Source organism: Lutjanus erythropterus, chromosome 10, assembly GCF_056507025.1.
Source record: "Lutjanus erythropterus isolate fLutEry1 chromosome 10, fLutEry1.hap2, whole genome shotgun sequence".
Lineage (NCBI taxonomy): Eukaryota > Metazoa > Chordata > Actinopteri > Lutjaniformes > Lutjanidae > Lutjanus > Lutjanus erythropterus.
This window is the reverse complement of record NC_139326.1, coordinates 1,103,280-1,120,410: the sequence shown is the minus strand read 5'-3', so window position 1 is coordinate 1,120,410 and position 17,131 is coordinate 1,103,280. Positions and strand designations below refer to the sequence as shown.

The window sequence follows — 17,131 nt, the reverse complement described above, 5'->3', positions numbered from 1 at the left end:
GAGAGGAGGAGGACACATCATGGATTCAGACCTGATGTCTGTGATTAGTCGTCTAACTCATTAAACGTTGCTCTCCTCACTAGTCTGCACCAGAATTACTAGTCAGCTAAACTAATTATTGTTATTTTATTATCATAAAACACCAGTTAACTGCTGCAGTTCACTGTGGCTGCTCCTGACTGCTCCGTTACTGCTTTACGTATTTCACACAGATCAGCTGTTTAAACATGAACAAAACAGACTTCATCTCATTTTGTAGATTTAATTAGAATTCTTCATTATTATCATTATTATTATTTTATACATTAAACACAGTGCATTTGCTGTCACTACTTCCGTTAATGGGTTAGCAACAAGCTACATTGCTAACTCCCGTGTTCCTTACTTGCTGACAAGAACACTGCGATCATGTGCAGCTGGTTTATAGGAGAAACAGCCGAGAGAAAGTCGAGGATGCAGCATTTGTCAGTTACTGCCCAAAGCTCTGGAACACACCTTTACCTGCAGACACCAGAGAAGTCAGCTCGCTAAATATTTTTAAAAGACAGCTAAAAACATATTTCCTCACTTTAGCCTTTAGCGACCTCTGACTCTGCTTATAAAGGTCTTCCTTTAAAATGTTGAATTTTCCTTAATTTTATGCAATTCTATTGACTCTACTTTTAAGTTTAATTTTATCATTATTTATTCAGCAGGTTTTATTTTCCATCTTATGTTATGCATTCTATTTTCATCCTTATTTTTCATCTTACTTTTACTACTATTATCAGCTGTTTTTATCCATGTGAAGGTGCATTCTATGTATTTTCTCCTCATTTTATCTTATTTCTATTTTTTCATCTTAGTTTTCATTAATTATGGCATTATATTTCTGTTTTTATGTTGTTGTTTCGACATGCTTTCACTGTGAAGCTGCAGCACGAGGAGGTGTGGAGGCCACCAGCTGACGATCACAAACAAAAACAACAAACATAAACCAAAGTTTTCCGGCAGCATCGCTCAGACTCCGTCTTCATAAAGCGATGCATCTGTCAGTTCAGGTTCAGTCTGACAGGATGCAATAACAGATCTACATCAGCGCTCTGACAGGTCAATGCTGTGTTACCACGGTAACCGAGCACCTTGGAAATGTCACAGCAGCAGACTTAAAGTTTTAATGTTTCCAAATGTGACGGTGTTTAACAGGTTGTAGAAGTGAAACTGCCGTCTGATGATGGAGGTGAACTGATGACACGCACACACACCTGGATTAGAACGCAGCATCACACACACACACGTTGTTACATAAACACACATGACAGCACACGCATGTCACACACTGACTGTCTGTGTGTGTGTGTGTGTGTGTGTGTGTGTGTGTGTGTGTGTGTGTGTGTGTGTGTGTGTGTGTGTGTGTGTGTGTGTGTTTGTGTGTACCTTGGTCTCTCTCTCCTCCAGCAGTGTCTCCAGTCTCTTCTGGGCAGCTCGTCCTTCGTGGTCGTCACTGACGATGAGGATGATGTGGTTCCACCTGAACTCTCTCATCAGGTCGAACCAGACGTGAGCCTGGTGAGAGTACGGAGGAACTGTCCTCAGGAAGGACAGGTGGATACTCTGCAGGAAGACAGGAGGACAGTTTTTATATTGTTACCAACATACAGTCCTTTGTCTTACTGCTTTTCAAATTGCAGGAGGTGCAAAATTTCTCCCCTCTAATATCGCAAATGATATCACAATATCAGTCACAATAATCACAGTTGCACGTCTTCACTCAGTCTCTCCTCCTTTCCTGTCTTCTCTACAGCTGTCCTATCACAATAAAGGCACAAAAGCCTGAAAAAGTGCTTAAATTCAAAAGTAATCGTAGTTACATATTATTTTGTGAATCATTCAGCCGAGCAGAGCGATCAGATAACTCAGACAGACTGAGAGGATGGATGCACCAATAAAGAAATCTGAGATGAGTCAACGTCAAAGTGTTTTGCTCACAGGGATTATTTTTACATACATTTTTGAAACAAACTCAAATTCTCAAAAGTCTGAGAAAGTCTTTTGGTGAGATAATTTACTTTCCTTCTTTTGATAAAATAAAATCTTGAATTTTATTTTTATTAAAATTTTAAATTTAGGTTTTAGAAACCTTGGGCTCAAAACTCAAATCTATTGAATTAAGTTGCCTTGAAATTTAAAGTTTTGTCAAACTTTTTTGTTTTTACAGTGCGTTAACTTGTTGAGGTGTGAATGAAAATTCTGAATTTCATTTACTAAAACTTTTTGAGTTGGCTCAATCAAATATTTTAATTGAACTACAAGCTTTAACTTAAACTCTGTTAACATCCAACTTTTAAGTTGATCAACTCTCACTTTTTCAAGTATTGCTACCTTACTTGGTTTTACAGTGCGAAAGTTTTTCTACTTTTGATATGAACATCACATGACCTGACAGTCCCCTTTAATCTGCACACGAAGTCTGTCTCTGTGAAGCGACAGGATGTGAGTGAACAGCTGCTGCTGCTGCTGCTGGTGTGAAAATCAAACGCACCCTGACTTCACCTGAAACGCTGAATATTTCATCACGTCTCTGAATCCTGTGATACGCTGCAGAGGAACTGGAGCGCTGTAGACTGGGAGTGCTGGGTATTCTGGGACTGATGACACTCTGATGAATTATTTCATCAATATTGAAACGCTGAGAGAGACTCTGAGTGGTTTCCAGTTCAATCGCTCGTCCCGGAGGCTCCGAACTGGGACAAACTGGACTAAATATTCTACGAGCCGCACTTCATGGATCCTGAACAAACACGGGACAGTCTGGACACGTATGTCTCTCTGTGATACATGGACGCAGATCTGAGACAGCTGTCCCCCACCTTAAATTATTTCTAAATAAATTAGGTAAATAAATATATCTGTATCCTGCCTGTGTCTCTCTGCTCCAGAACCTCAAAAAAAATTATAATATATAATAAAATAAATAATCTGGGTTTTTTTAAAATATATAGATATATAAAAAACTCTTTGTTTTGTTGCAGTGAAAGATCTATGACTTCTTCTGTCAACATTAAAGGTTTATTCCTCTCAAAATTTGTTCACAAACGTGTTAAAGTCTGTGTTGGTGAGCATGTCTTCTCCTTCACCAGGACAGTCTGTCCACCTGACAGGTGAGACACACAGACAGGCTGATTAAACAGCAGGATTATTGCACAGGTGTGTTTGTTTGGACTGCTCACAATAAAATGTGACGTTTAACTGCATGTAGTTTTGTTGCATTCATGTTGACCGCAGGAGATTTTTTTTTTAAACACAAACATAAAACCAACCTCTTCAGTCTGGCTTTTGATTAATGATGGTTTATAGATATTAATCTTATTGATTTTCATATCATTTTATTAACTTTATTCAATTTCACTTTATTTTATCCAATATTGTCTGCTGTTTTATTATTATTAGTGCCATTTTTTTGGTTTGGTCTTTTTTACTCTATTTTATCTATCTCTTGGTCTACACTTTGTTTAAATTTATATTAGCTATATTTTTACTGGTATTTAAATATAATTATATGCGGTGGGGTTATAAGTCCATAGATCATCAATAAAGTAAACGCATCAAAAATACGCTACAGTCAAAAGATCCGTGTATTGATCAGTCCTAAACTGACAACTACAAGAAAAGGAAGAAAAAGAAAGAGGAAAAACTTATTAATATTGCATTTAAATCTATTTTATTTTATATTGTCTCACTCAGGAGGTTCCACAACAACCTTATAGTTTTATCTGAAACATACTCATGAGGTTCAACAGAGAACTTTTTTATATATTCCAATGGTTTTATCTAGAACCCACCCAGAAATCTTTTATGTTATGGAACTCTTGACAAAAGGATTTCAACAATCCTTGAACAACTCATTTTTCTAAAAAAAAAAAGGTTCTTTCAATGAAAAAGATTCTTAGTCTTACAAAGAACCAATGACAAACAATTTCTTCAAAAACAGGTTCTTCAGAAACAAATGGTTCTGGGTAGAAAGAACCATGTTGGGACAGTTATTTCAGGTACCTGTCCTCCAGGTGTCCTTCAGGTGTCCTGCACACATTTTAATCTCATGACGTTCTCTCTTTCTGTCTGTAGAACTGTGTTACGTGCCACAGTGTCTGTGTGGTGCTGTGCTCTCCTGTGCCCAGGTTCTGCCCCTCTCCCCTTGCAGGTTGCAGTGATCGGCATCAGGTGCAGCTGCTCTGCAATCAGGACCTGGTGCTTAAAAACCTGCAGAGTGCAGCCAGTCGGGGCCAGAGGGCCGTTCAGAAGACTACAGTCTGCTAGTCTGTAGTTTAATCCTGCAGCAGCAGGTTAGTCTACTTGTGGCGGTTGACAAGTGCTTTGCTAGAGCGCTCAGCTACTGAAGTCACGTGTCTTTGTGTTTCCTGTGCCTTGTTTACCTCCATGGTTGGTAACGGCATTTGTTTGGGCGCCTTCATGTGCTTTGCTAGTCCCGCCAGCTAGCAAAGGCACTCGTTGTGTTCTTGTTAGCCTCCCTGGTTAGCATGGACACTTGTTGTCTTTTGTGTGTGCGTGTGTTGTTTAATTTAGTAGGTTAAGTTAACCTTTATGTTAATTTAATTAGTTAACTTAATCTGACACACTTTGTTAATAAAAGAAACTTTGTTTACATCATTTTGTTTCAGTTTTCCTTCCTTCCTTTTTCTCCTGGTTAAATTTATTTAAGGTTACACCCCTCATCCCCAGCCCAACTTGGGGGTCGTAACAAACTGTCTCACCAGCTGTTGGTTCTCACTCACCTCCACCCTGCACTTACCTGCACTATTTCTGCTCTCACTTAGTGGCACATATTTATACCACAGAACACACTGAACTACCTGCCCTACACCATATTAATATTAATAAAAATGTCTTTACTATCCTATAGTGTACACACTATTTATTCTCAATATAGTGCAGCTACCTACTGAAACTGCTGCACAGTTTCCTGTAACAAATCCATTATACTGTCCATCATTTTCTCTATTGATCAATCAGTTGTTTGGTCCATAAAATGTCATAAATTGTTGAAAAATGTCAGTCAAGGTCCAAGATGACATCCTCAAATGTCTTGTTTTGTCCACAACTCAAAGATATTCAGTTTACTGTCAGAGAGGAGGAAAGAAACCAGATAATATTCACATTTAAGAAACTAAAACCAGAGAATTTGGACTTTTTTTTTTTTTTTTTACTTTGCGTATACATATATAAGTCTCACAGTCATACTGTCAGGTGTTTATGACAGGTGTGATGTCAGTGGTGACTCAGGTTACCTTGTCAGAATAGATTGACATGCGTGTTGTCAGGCCGACCACGGGGATCCTGTAGAATCCGGCGGTGTAGGAGACGGGGGTCGGAGTCAGGTGGTCATTGGACTGTGGAGGGTGACTGACCAGGATCGCATACACCTGACGAAGAAGAAGAAGGAGAACAGTTTTACATTTTGATTTCTTTGATTTTTGTCTCATGCACAAGTTCACAGGACGGCAAACTCACAGCTGCAGTGTTCGAACATTACAGATTATTTTACAGCTCAGTCTGAAACAGAATATTCTGCTTTTTCTCCCAAATGTGACAAAAAAAATCTGATACAAAAAAAACAGAACAAATCAACATAAATAGAGGATATTTTGATAAAAGTGAACACTATTATCTGTATTTTTATCTGTTCAACCATCAAAAATGATCTCTGTCTGTATTTGATAGAAGACCAGAAGTGTGTGTGATTTATACTGGACGTCACTTTAAATCAGGCAGCTGTTTTATTTTCTACCCTCATATTATTCGATAATTACAGCAGAATTATTTTTTAAGTATATCTAATTGTGATATGATTTGTATTATTATTTAGCTGAAGGGAATAATCTTTAATTGCACTGGTGATGTGTTCTTGGTTCTTGTTGTGTTAATCTCACTACAGGACAGTTCTACAGTATAATATACAGTATTATAATACGTTTAAATAATATTAAAATTGAGTACTTTGTTTAACTTCTCTTAAATCAAAGTATACTGTAAAATCTACTCCTCAAATAATTATTTGTAGTAAACATGAAAACTTGAATTTGTTCTACTGACTTCTACTGAGTGTCTGAAGAATTTTAACAAAAGTCATGATTTTTTATTAATGAGGGTTTTTACACTTAAAATCTATTCACTAACTTATTGTAATGAGATGGGTGGATGATAATATTTGAGTTGGTTCAATCAATAATTTTAATTTAACTGTAAACAGGCTGCAACTAACGACTGTTTTTAGTCGTTTGTTTTAAAATGTCAGATGATGGTTAAAGGTATTGATCATTCCACGATGACGTGGCTAAAGGGGAACCCCAGATGCTCAAGCTCTCGCGAGTCAACATTTTTACCTGAAACAGTAAAAAGTCTCGCGTGAGTCATGCAGATTTGGGGTTCCTTTCTAGATTCGACCAGCGGACACGTGAAGCGTGACGGACACGACGCGCCACTGCAGCAATGGAGGCGCCTGAACATGGCGAAACACAGAAAGCGGTTGATGGATTCATCTGTTCTCACAGCTGGGAAACACACACACACACACACACACACACTGCAGCTCCACTGGTGTTGAGAAGCTGCAACCTTTACTCACTAAAAAGCTAAAGTGTAAACTTACAGCGGGGTCTCTGTGTGTGTGGCATTCAGCATCACTCTGTGACCAGTAATTAGTCTGCCCCCTCCCGCTCTGATGCTCTAAAGTTACACACTAACATCAAAACTCCGCTCTGACTCTGACCTGCAGTGTTTCTTATCTCACCTTTAGCATTTGGACTCAATCGAAACTAATCCAAAACAGGGGCAGAAGCATTTTTCTTCTCTTTAATTAGTTCGTCCTGTAAATTTACTCCTAAACCGCCATGTTTCTTCTTCATATGAAAGCTGTGCTTGTCTGCGCAGCGGCGCTGCTGCACAGACACTGACCCCTGGTGGCGGAAGCTGTACACTACAACGCAGCGTCTTTCCGGGAATTCCCACCAGATGCGGTTTTGTTCCGTCACACGAGCAACTGCATTTCCCATCAGCAGCGTTTCAGAAGCGTTTCAGCAGCGTAGCGTTTTGCCCGTCTGATTATGTTTACTTGCTCTGATTTTGTTGATTAAGTCCTCTTTCCTTGCTCTTTGTGCTTCTATCATGGATAAACTAGCTACGTAGTTAAATTGTTTATTTTCTGTCTCTTAAGATCGTGAGTCTGCACGGGATCTTTTATTTTGAAAATTAACCGGATTCTCCCTGATTTTTTCTGTGCATGACTTCCTGCCTGTTCGATCTGCTCTGTGACGCGGTATCCGTTGAGATGGACTCGTGTGTTTTCTCCACGGAGCGGAGCGCCAAGCTGCTCCTGTGACGCGTCTGAAACACCGCAGCGCTTCTGGTGGAAACACAAGCACTGACTGGAATGAACTGGTTGAAGTGCGGCAGCGCAGCCGCGCCTGGTGGACGTTTAGTATCAGTTTACAGAGGTTTTGTTTGTTTGTTTGTATCTTGATTGGTTGTTTTTTTTAATTGCTTACACACTAAAATTAAAAATAAGCAGTGATGGAAAGAAAGTTTGTACTAAAGTACAAACACTGTTACATTGCTAAGATGCTAAGATGTTACTCCATTATTTGTACTGGTGAAGAAATGTACTTAAGTAAAAGTATCTGTCTCAAAAACTACTCAGAGTATTAGTTACCTTTAGCTGTTTATGTCTCCAAATTAGAGTTACACATTTTGTGTTTTCCTGAATCAATAGTTGCAAACAGTAACAACTGATCAATCATTAATAATTTATAAGATACAAAACATGTTTCTTTCCATATTGTCTGTCATTTTGTCTGTCTGTTTTCTTTTTCTCATTTTAATTCCAAGCTTAATTTTCTATTCAACAAAACTCCACCAGACAAAATAATATCAAAATATAATATAAACATTCATGAATGCATTTTTTAATGGTTAAATTCTTAATTGATAAATGATTAGTCATTAACATTCGTACTGTGTTTGGTTTTGGTTTTCACTTGTATGACTTTGTTTTCATTGATCCATTTGTGATCAGATCACCTGATTGGCTGCTAAAATGCAGATAAAAGTTTTGGATATTAATTGTGTACTCAGTACTCCACTGTGAGTTTAAAAGTAACTAAGCAGATTACATCTTGCAATCATGTCTTTGAGTATTTGTAATGAATTACTTCCACTCCTGACATCAGCCCACATCTGCACGAATATAAGCACATTCTTCACACTTTCTACAAATCACCAAACACTTAATTTCTTTGTCCTTTCAAAACTCTGCCTTTCAAAATAAAACACAGTCAAACCGTGGATCAAACATGGCCGTCAGGTGTTCACACACTCAGGTGCTGCGCTGTAAACTAACCAATCAGACATGAGAACTATAAAAACTTAACAGGTGAGCGTTCCTGTCTTCAACGCAAATGGAGGACGTGAACAAAGAAGACGAGGACCAAATTCATCAGATGTGATTCGAGCAACAATGGTTGACCATGATGCAACAGGTCAGCATGAGCGCAGGCGAAAACTTTTCTCTAAAATCAGTAGAATGAGTCAAATGCATATTTTATTTCTTGTTTCCATAAATGTTGCTGCTGTGTTTATGTGATAGTTAGAATATGTTCTAAATATAAATTTGATAAATGTATGGATGTGGTGACAGTTTTTACAGCGTGGAGAGAAATAAACTATTTTCATCAGTGTGCAGGACTGTTTTTTTTTTCTGTTGTGTTTGATTCATATATTCATGTACTTTACTCTAAAATATCTTTTAAAAAACAGACTGTTTCATTAAAAAAGTAAATATGTTAAACGTGTTTTAGATCGAGCCCAGCAGGGTGTAACTGATTCAAACAAACAAGTGTTTCATTCTGCAAAAGATCTGAGGTGTTCTGCTCCGTGTGTGTGTGTGTGTGTGTGTGTGTGTGTGTGTGTGTGTGTGTGTGTGTGTGTGTGTGTGAGCCCTGTTTTAAAAATCATGCTGAAGCAATTGTAAAAAAGAAAACTAGAAACTGTAAATCCAGAAACATCAGAGAGAATAAAACCGCTGACAGCTGGAACTTCAGTTACATTTTGACTGCGGGAGTTTTACTTGTAGTATTTTCACAGTGTGTATTAGTACTTCTACTGCAGTACAGGATGTGAGTACTTCTTCTTTCTCCTCCGGCTGTTTGTGATGCTGGAAATAATTTTTATATCACACATGCAGAGAAGCAGCCTGCAGCAAACACACTCCTCTTACAGTGTGTGTGTGTGTGTGTGTGTGTGTGTGTGTGTGTGTGTGTGTGTCTATAATCCCTCCGTCTCTCCTCTGGGACGATGGACGGATTACGTCTCTGTTTCTGCAGAGAGAGAGAGGATGTTAATCTGACGTCCATCTCTTTCTGTCTCTGCGTCCGACTCGTCGACGCCATGTTGGCCTCATTTCCTCCACAAAGGAAACGTGTTACTGTTGAACGTCTCTTCATCCCTGCTCGTCTTCCTCTTCCTCTGTTTGTCTCCATGAATATATCAATATTTATGTTCTGATGTCATGTCTGTTGAATTCTTCACACTGATTCACAGAAAACAAACTTGCTGCATTTATATTTGTTATTTTTATTATTTATTTTGTTTCAAATGATGAATCTTTATTTATTTGTTTTGTATTATATATAAAGTAAACACTTTGTGCGAAGCTAAGCTGTTGCTATAAATTTGGTCACCAAAAATTTGATTTTCCCTCAAATTTAAACTACATGTAAAGTGAAACCAGGTGACTGAGTCTGAGGTCATGTGACAGGATGAACCGAGCGCCCTCACCTGGTTGGAGATGAGGTCCTCGCAGACGGACAGGGCCATCTGGATGGCGTTGGGTTTGTGCGTGACGGAGATGGCGTTCATCTTGAACTTGTCTTTCCCGTACAGCGTGTTGGCCTGGCTCACCGCCTCCTTGAACACCTGCTCGTAGCGCTTCTGGCTCAGCACGGCGCCGATGTTCACCAGCCGAGGCTCGCAGCCGCCACGAGCCACCGAGCAGAACTGCAGGACGGTGAGCAGGAGCATCCCCCGCAGCTCCACTGAGGAGGAGGAGGAGATGAAGGTCAGGTTTACAGTCATGCTAGCACTCTGTGAGGCTCAGCTAAATGCTAACAACAGCATGCTAACATGCTGATGTTTAGCACCTTTAATGTTCACCATCTTACTTCAGCATGTTAGCATGCTAGTGTTCATTTTCTGTCAGATGTAAAATCTGACTGAGTCGACAGAAGTCGTCATAGTGAGCCGCCATTTTATTTTTTAAAGTGTCTCAGAGTCTCTTCATGTTAATCAAAATATTTTTATATTTATATAAATATTTATCTTTGATTAAGAAGGACGACAGAGTCGACATGTTATGGTTGAGACACATCTGATAGAAATATTATTGAATGAATTTGTCTAAAAATATAAAGTTTTTGAGCAGTAAATCATCTGGGACACAACTTTAAACTTTAAAGGACCAACATTTTCATATATATTTCATATATATATATATATACATATATAAGATTATCTATAATAGAACATTTTTACATCTATTTTATCCGTAGGTATTGGGGTTTTTTTAGATTTTTCGAAGGATTTTAACACATATTTAAATTGTTTGAAGTTGTGAATTCTTGTCTGGGACAAGAGGCTCTTTTCTATGGAAGCATATTTCCATCACTGAAAGAAAAATATCCCCATCGTCAGTCATAATTATGAGATAAAACAGTCAGACTTTTTCAGAATTGTACCTTTTATAGGTCTTATATTTAATTATTCTGATGATGGTCTGATGAGTGTCTATTTCTGCTGAGACATTCAGATGGTCCTGTCAGAATTTGGTGTAAACAACATGAAAGCATGGATCCATCCTGCCTCGTATCAACCGTTCAGGCTGCTGCTGGTGGTGGATATTTTCTTGACACACTTTGAGCCTCTTAGTACCAACTGAGCATCAATTTAAACTCCACAGTCTACCTGAGGATTGTTACTGACCATGTCCATCCCTTTGTGACCACAGTGTACCATCTTCTAATGGTTACTTCCAGCAGGATAACACACCATGTCACAAAGCTCAGATCATCTCAAACTGGGTTCTTGAACATGACAGTGAGTTCACTGTTCTCCAGTGTTCTCCACAGTCACCAGATCTCAGTCCATTAGAGAACCTTTGAGATGCGGTGGAACAGGAGATTCACATCATGGATGTTCAGCCGACAAATCTGCAGCAACTGTGTGATGATGTCATGTTAATATGAACCAAAACCTCTGAGGAACGTTTCCAGAACCTTGTTGAATTTGTGTCATGAAGAATGAAGGCAGTTCTGAAGGTAAAAGGAGTCCAACCTGGTGTTAACAAGGTGGACCTGATGAAGTGTGCGGTGAGAGTATAGTATAATTCACATACTTCTTGCAGATATTTTACATGTTAGAATACAGTAACTGATGTTACGCTGGTTTGCTGTTGTTTCTCTGCAGCTTTTTGCAGTTACTGTAATTCTTCAACCCATATTTTCTCCAAAATAAAACACATTTTAGGGAAGATATTTGTCCATATGACAAAGATGTCTTTAATATCATTAACATCTTTACAGTCGTGTCTTAAAATCTTCTTTTACAGGAGGATATTTATGAATTCTTCAGTTTGAGTTACTTTATTTTATCCCCTGATGTTTTATGATCCCTGTGTTGCTTTTATTGCTTTTGCTTTATCTGCTGTTTTTTTTTTTTTTTATCTTTTTTTTGTAAAGCACTTTGAAAGATGCCACATACATTCATTTAAAAGTTTAAAGACACACAAATATTACACCTCCTGTGATCTGAAAATAGCAGAAAACCATATTGTGATTTAAATTAAATTGAGATAACTTGTGCAGCTCAGCTTCAGTCTCATCCTGCACCGAATAAACTGTAGATGAGGCAGATGGAGGCGACGTCGCTCCCACCTGAATCTCATCTGAATCTCGCTGTCAATCTTGATCTTGTAGCGTGATTTAAAAAGATGTTTAATTAGACCGTCTGTGAGTCAGCACCGTGTTAACAGAGGAGTTAACACTGTCACAAAGCTGTGAGGAGGAGGAGGACAACTGTTTCCTGAAGGAGGAGGCTCAGAAAAACACTGCTCTTATTGTCAAAAAACACAAGAAGAAGAAGAAGAAGAAGAAGAAGAAGAAGAAGAAGTCCACCTGAGGGGTTTGGACTGCAAAAAAAAGTGAGGAGCTTTTATAAATATCATTAAAACTGATAAATATTCTTCTCAGCACCACTGATAAAATAATAAAAATAATGCAAAAAAAAAGGTGAATCATAAAAGAAAACACTGAGTCGGTTCATGTTTGTGCAGGAAGTCTGCTGTGATTGGTGGAACTCATGGGAAGCAAAGATGGTTGGTCAAATTTGTAGAAATGCTTTGAACAAAACTGTAAGGCCGTGCAGAACTGACGGGGATTTTGGCTGAATTTGCTTGAATTGTTGCGAACCTCCAGATGGTTTAACAGTTTGTTTTGGTGGGAAAATGTCACCAGTGTGAACGAGTTAACAGCTCGAAATGAGTTTACATCTCTAAGGAACCAAAGTCCTCGTGCTTCAACAGTTACTCAATTTCATGTTAAAACTGCATAAAAAACTACATAAACTACATAAATGCAGTGAGAGGATGTAAAGTTCGGAAACGGGCACACAGATCAGAGGACGAGAGAAACGAACGTGACTGAAAATGACGACAAAATGCAGCAAACTCAAACTCCAGGAAATCAACTGGCCGCCCCCTTTGGGCCGATAGAGGTACTGTCGTATAAAAATGTGTCAGACTCAGAAACCAACTGGATTCTGAAGCGTTCCAGAGAGACGTGGACCAGAACTCAGGAGACGGTTCATCTCTCTCAACATAAACAAGGATATTCTTCAGTTCAGCATTCAGGAAAATAAAACTATTCTACTGGAGGCGTGGCTGGATAAAAATATTAAGAATGTCAGTGACGTTTTACCATCGTTACAGGAGCGTAAAGATGATTTTGGTGGGAACTTTGGCGTTATCTTCTAATTCAAAGCTGTATTTTAGAGTTTGGGAGTTTTAGAGCGTCCTGTTTTAATTTGCCACAAAATGCACAGTCAGCCTGAGAGATAAATCTGGGAAAAAGATCTCAAGTCAAACACAGAAGAGGACGTATGGAAATCTATAGCAGCTGAATGAAATCACACACAGGTTTTATTACGCTCCAGATAAACTCCAAAGAAGAAAGACTTCTGGAGGAGAATTACTGCTGGAGGTGTCAAGAGGAAGCAGGAACTTTCCCCGGACAGAAACACATCCAGACAAACATCTGCAGGATTTATTGCTGCTTCGAGGATTATTCTTCACCATTGGAAGAGTCTGATTCTGATGAAGTGTTAAAGTCACTAATATCAAGGAAAAATAATTACGGAGCAGCGTTTTACGAAGTCTGGTCTGTTTTTTTTTAATGCACATAAAGAAAGAAAACATTAAGGACTGAAAATATTCCAGCCTTTTCATTCAAATGTACTTTTTTCCCTCTTTTTCTTTCTTGTTTCTCCTTATTTATATTATTATTAGTTTTGTGTTACTGTTATTATTATCATTATTATTATTGCTTTAGACTGTGGAGTTCCAGGACTGGTTGTGTGTTTTGTTTCAGGTGAACCTGTTCTCTATCAAAACACAATAAAGACTCACACTGAGCTGAATATTTATATTTAATATTTCTTTTCCTTCAGATGGGGCGGAGGCTGCTGTCCTCAGGTGATGTTAGAGGACACACTGGACAGTGACACGCGGCCAATGAGCTGCGTCCGTCCAGTTTCATCCGCTCACAACAACAAAAGTTCAAACTCAACATGAAAACTTTGTGAGATTTATTTCTTCAGTCAATCCTCAACAGGAACAAAGTGACATCGTTTATAAAATGAACACACCTGTCAATCATTTACAGAGCGACAGCAGCAGCGTCCAATCACGTGGTCTGGATGTCAGCGGTGGGCGTGGCTTCACTTTGACATGTGGATCACTGATTGGCTCGTTAACAAACTTTATTCTCTAAATTGTGATAATAAACTCAGAATTCTGACTTTGTTTATTATTTTATCTCCTTTTTCCTCCATATTTTTCAAAAGTCAAACATTAATTTGATTAATGGATTAAGATTTAATCTGAGTTTTCATTTAAAAAATGAATCTATAGAGCAGAAGAAGAAAAAGGTTAAAGAGGATGAGGTGAAATAAAATGAACAGATTCAGGAGGAAAATTATGAATTATTTCTATTTTTACATAAAACCGTGACGATGAGGAGGACGTCGTGTTGAAGAAACGGCTGGTGAAGACGAAGGACTGAATATTTAATCAAGTTCCTGAATTAATTATCATCAATTAATGAGACAGAGCGAGAAGAAAAATGATATCAAAGATGATGAGACTCACTGTCTGCTGCTGATTTTCAGATTAAAAGCCGGACCGTCTCTCCTCCTCGCGGGTCAGATTCCGTTACAGACGTGCGTCGGTCGGTCGGTCGGTCTCCTGTTGATTTGACGGTCTGTGATTTCTGTAAACCAGCTGAAGCTCCCAGTGACTCAGACTGGTGTGTGTGTGTGTGTGTGTGTGTGTGTGTGTGTGTGTGTGTGTGTGTGTGTGTGTGTGTGTGTGTGTGTGTGTTCTCCTCGGGTTCTGTTGCAGGTTAAAGGTTCTTTCTGTGTTTTTTTAATGAATGAATGAATTTAAAGGTTGAAGCGGTGAAAAAAAACCGTCCGTCTGTCTCTGTCTCTCAGCGCTGATTAATCCTGATCACTGATCGATAACTGATATTTTTCAGTCCCAGTTTGATGACATTGTTGATGGTGTCGCGCCTCCTCGTCCTGTTGATTCACGGTGTCTCTTCATCATCATCATCATCATCATCGTCACAGGAAACATCCGGAGAACGTTTTATTTCTTCTTCTCTCCTTCAGTCATCACGGTTCTCTGATGGTTCTCTGTCGGTTCTCTGTCGGTTCTGTGTCGGTTGATGCTCGCGGACTTCCAGATGACCTGAAGCTCGTGCCCGCGGTCCGTCCTTGGATCCTGACGCTCGCTCCCGCGCGCTCACACGGGGAGGAGAGGAGGCGCGCGGCCGTCGGAGCGGAGCGCGGGCACGAGGAGCCTCTCTGCTGTTGGTGAATTAATGAGGCGACGCGTGCACGAGCACGCGCGCTCACAGAAACACCTGAACGGTCAAACACATAAAAAGGACATTTTACAAAACATTTTTTTTTCTATATTTATAATTTATTTTCCTAGATTACATAAGAAAGCTGTGAATATATATATATATATATATATATATATATATATATATATATATATATATATATATATATATATAATTTTATTGTATATTTTATTATTATTATTACTAATCTCAGCCAATGTTTGTCACGATTTATTTTTTATTTTCCTCGCATGTAAAATACAATTAGGAAAGAAAACTTTTTTTTTTTTTTTTTTTAAATGAACATGTCAGAAGAGGTCAGGAAGCAGCAGGCTGATCCAAGGGGCCTCCCCAAACAAATAAAAACAATAATACTAATCAAAACATAATTTAAGACAAACAGAAAATGACAAAAGGAAACACATAAACAATACTGGAATAAGAGATAAATATGTCACCGAGACTGAAGCCACGATGTCTTCTGCTGCTGCACAGATGCTGTCATCACCTGACTCAGACCTGATCAGTTACACCTGATGATCAATCAGAGGGGCGGAGCTCTAGAGGGCAGGACAAGAAAAGAGACATCAGCAGAATGGGAGAAGTTCCTGTTAAATAAAGACACTGAGCTTCACTCAGTCTCACAGACACACAGACACTGAACTGTTTGCATATATATATACATACATTATGTCATGTATTTTGTTGTGTTATATTGTGTTAATATAATTATAGAAGGTTATTATCTTATGTAACATGAGTTAATAGAGGAGAAGTGAGCCGGGGGGGAAATACAAGTTTTACTTTGCCTCCACCTTTTGTGTTATTCTTGTAAAAGAAGACCAGCCGAAGAAGAAATGCACCACTCACATTTCTTCTTCTTCTTCTGTGGTCGTCTCTCTCACTGTATTTAAATTACATTCATCACCCCCTCTACTGCCAGCATATATGGTTGCCACAGCAACATGGACGCAGCTCCAGATCCCTACTGCAGTTACCACGGAAACAAGCATCTCCAGCCCCGATTTCCCCATCCCCGCTGCTCACCACATACCTTATAATTAACACGCACACACACACACACACACACACACACACACACACACACACACACACACACACACACACACACACACAGAGGCAGATTTAAACTGAACAGGTGTGTTTAAATCAGATCTTAACTGGATTCAGGTGTCACTCAGCACAGTTCTTCAGATTAACTCAATCCACCTGCTTCTGAATAAAAAATCATCCAATCGGAGAGCTTCAGGCCGTGTTGCCGTGCAGCTGATGGGAGCTGATGTTCCAGGAGGATCTTTGTAAAATTTATTGGATAAATTCTGAAAAACTGATAAAAATGTTAAATTTTAGATTTTGGGACGATGATACAACTTTGATGTCACACGGCAACCACCTGTGACATTTTTAAGGGTCACATGGTCCATGTGTTAGAAGTCTGACGTTTGTCTCCAGTGTGAATCCAGTGTGACTTTTTATTTTCTGACTGAGTTTATTTTACTTGGCTAGATTGAAAAAAAAAAATCATGTTTGGGACAAAATAATAATAATAACTAATGCAGGGCACAAACAACAGCTTTCTGTCAGAAAGCAGAAATTTCTTTCACATGTGAGCCCCTACAACATATATATATATATATATATATATATATATATATATATATATGTTGTTTTTTTTTTTTTAAAGTGTGTTTACTAATCTTTTCATAAATCTGTGGTCAGACTGGAGCCTGTTTGCTTGTGTCCCAGTTGAAGTCACGTGATGACATCACTGTCTCCTTGTGTTGTTTGATCTCAGCTGTGAACAGGAAGTAGGACACAAATGACATCACTATTTATTCCTCTGGTGTTCAGGATCATGAGGAGAAGAGAGGTTCCACTCA

General features: G+C 38.8%; 1 protein-coding gene across 7 annotated transcripts in view; it reads right to left on the bottom strand.

Moving 5' to 3' along the window:
- Window positions 1–10,079, bottom strand: part of grin1b (glutamate receptor, ionotropic, N-methyl D-aspartate 1b) — a 60,587-nt gene extending 50,508 nt beyond the window's left edge. For 5 of the 7 annotated variants that reach the window (XM_084727773.1, XM_084727774.1, XM_084727776.1 and 2 more), the window contains exons 1-3: window positions 9,829–10,079; window positions 5,286–5,420; window positions 1,417–1,593 (exon numbers count right to left, since the gene is read on the bottom strand). In XM_084727773.1, the coding sequence (XP_084583899.1) occupies window positions 1,417–1,593; window positions 5,286–5,420; window positions 9,829–10,071 (555 nt within the window). In that variant the 5' untranslated portion in view covers window positions 10,072–10,079. Of the gene's footprint in view, window positions 1–1,416; window positions 1,594–5,285; window positions 5,421–6,646; window positions 6,911–9,828 lie in introns of those variants that run through there. The other 2 variants (XM_084727778.1, XM_084727779.1) reach the window with 2 other exon arrangements.
- Between the last annotated feature and the right edge of the window lie 7,052 nt (window positions 10,080–17,131).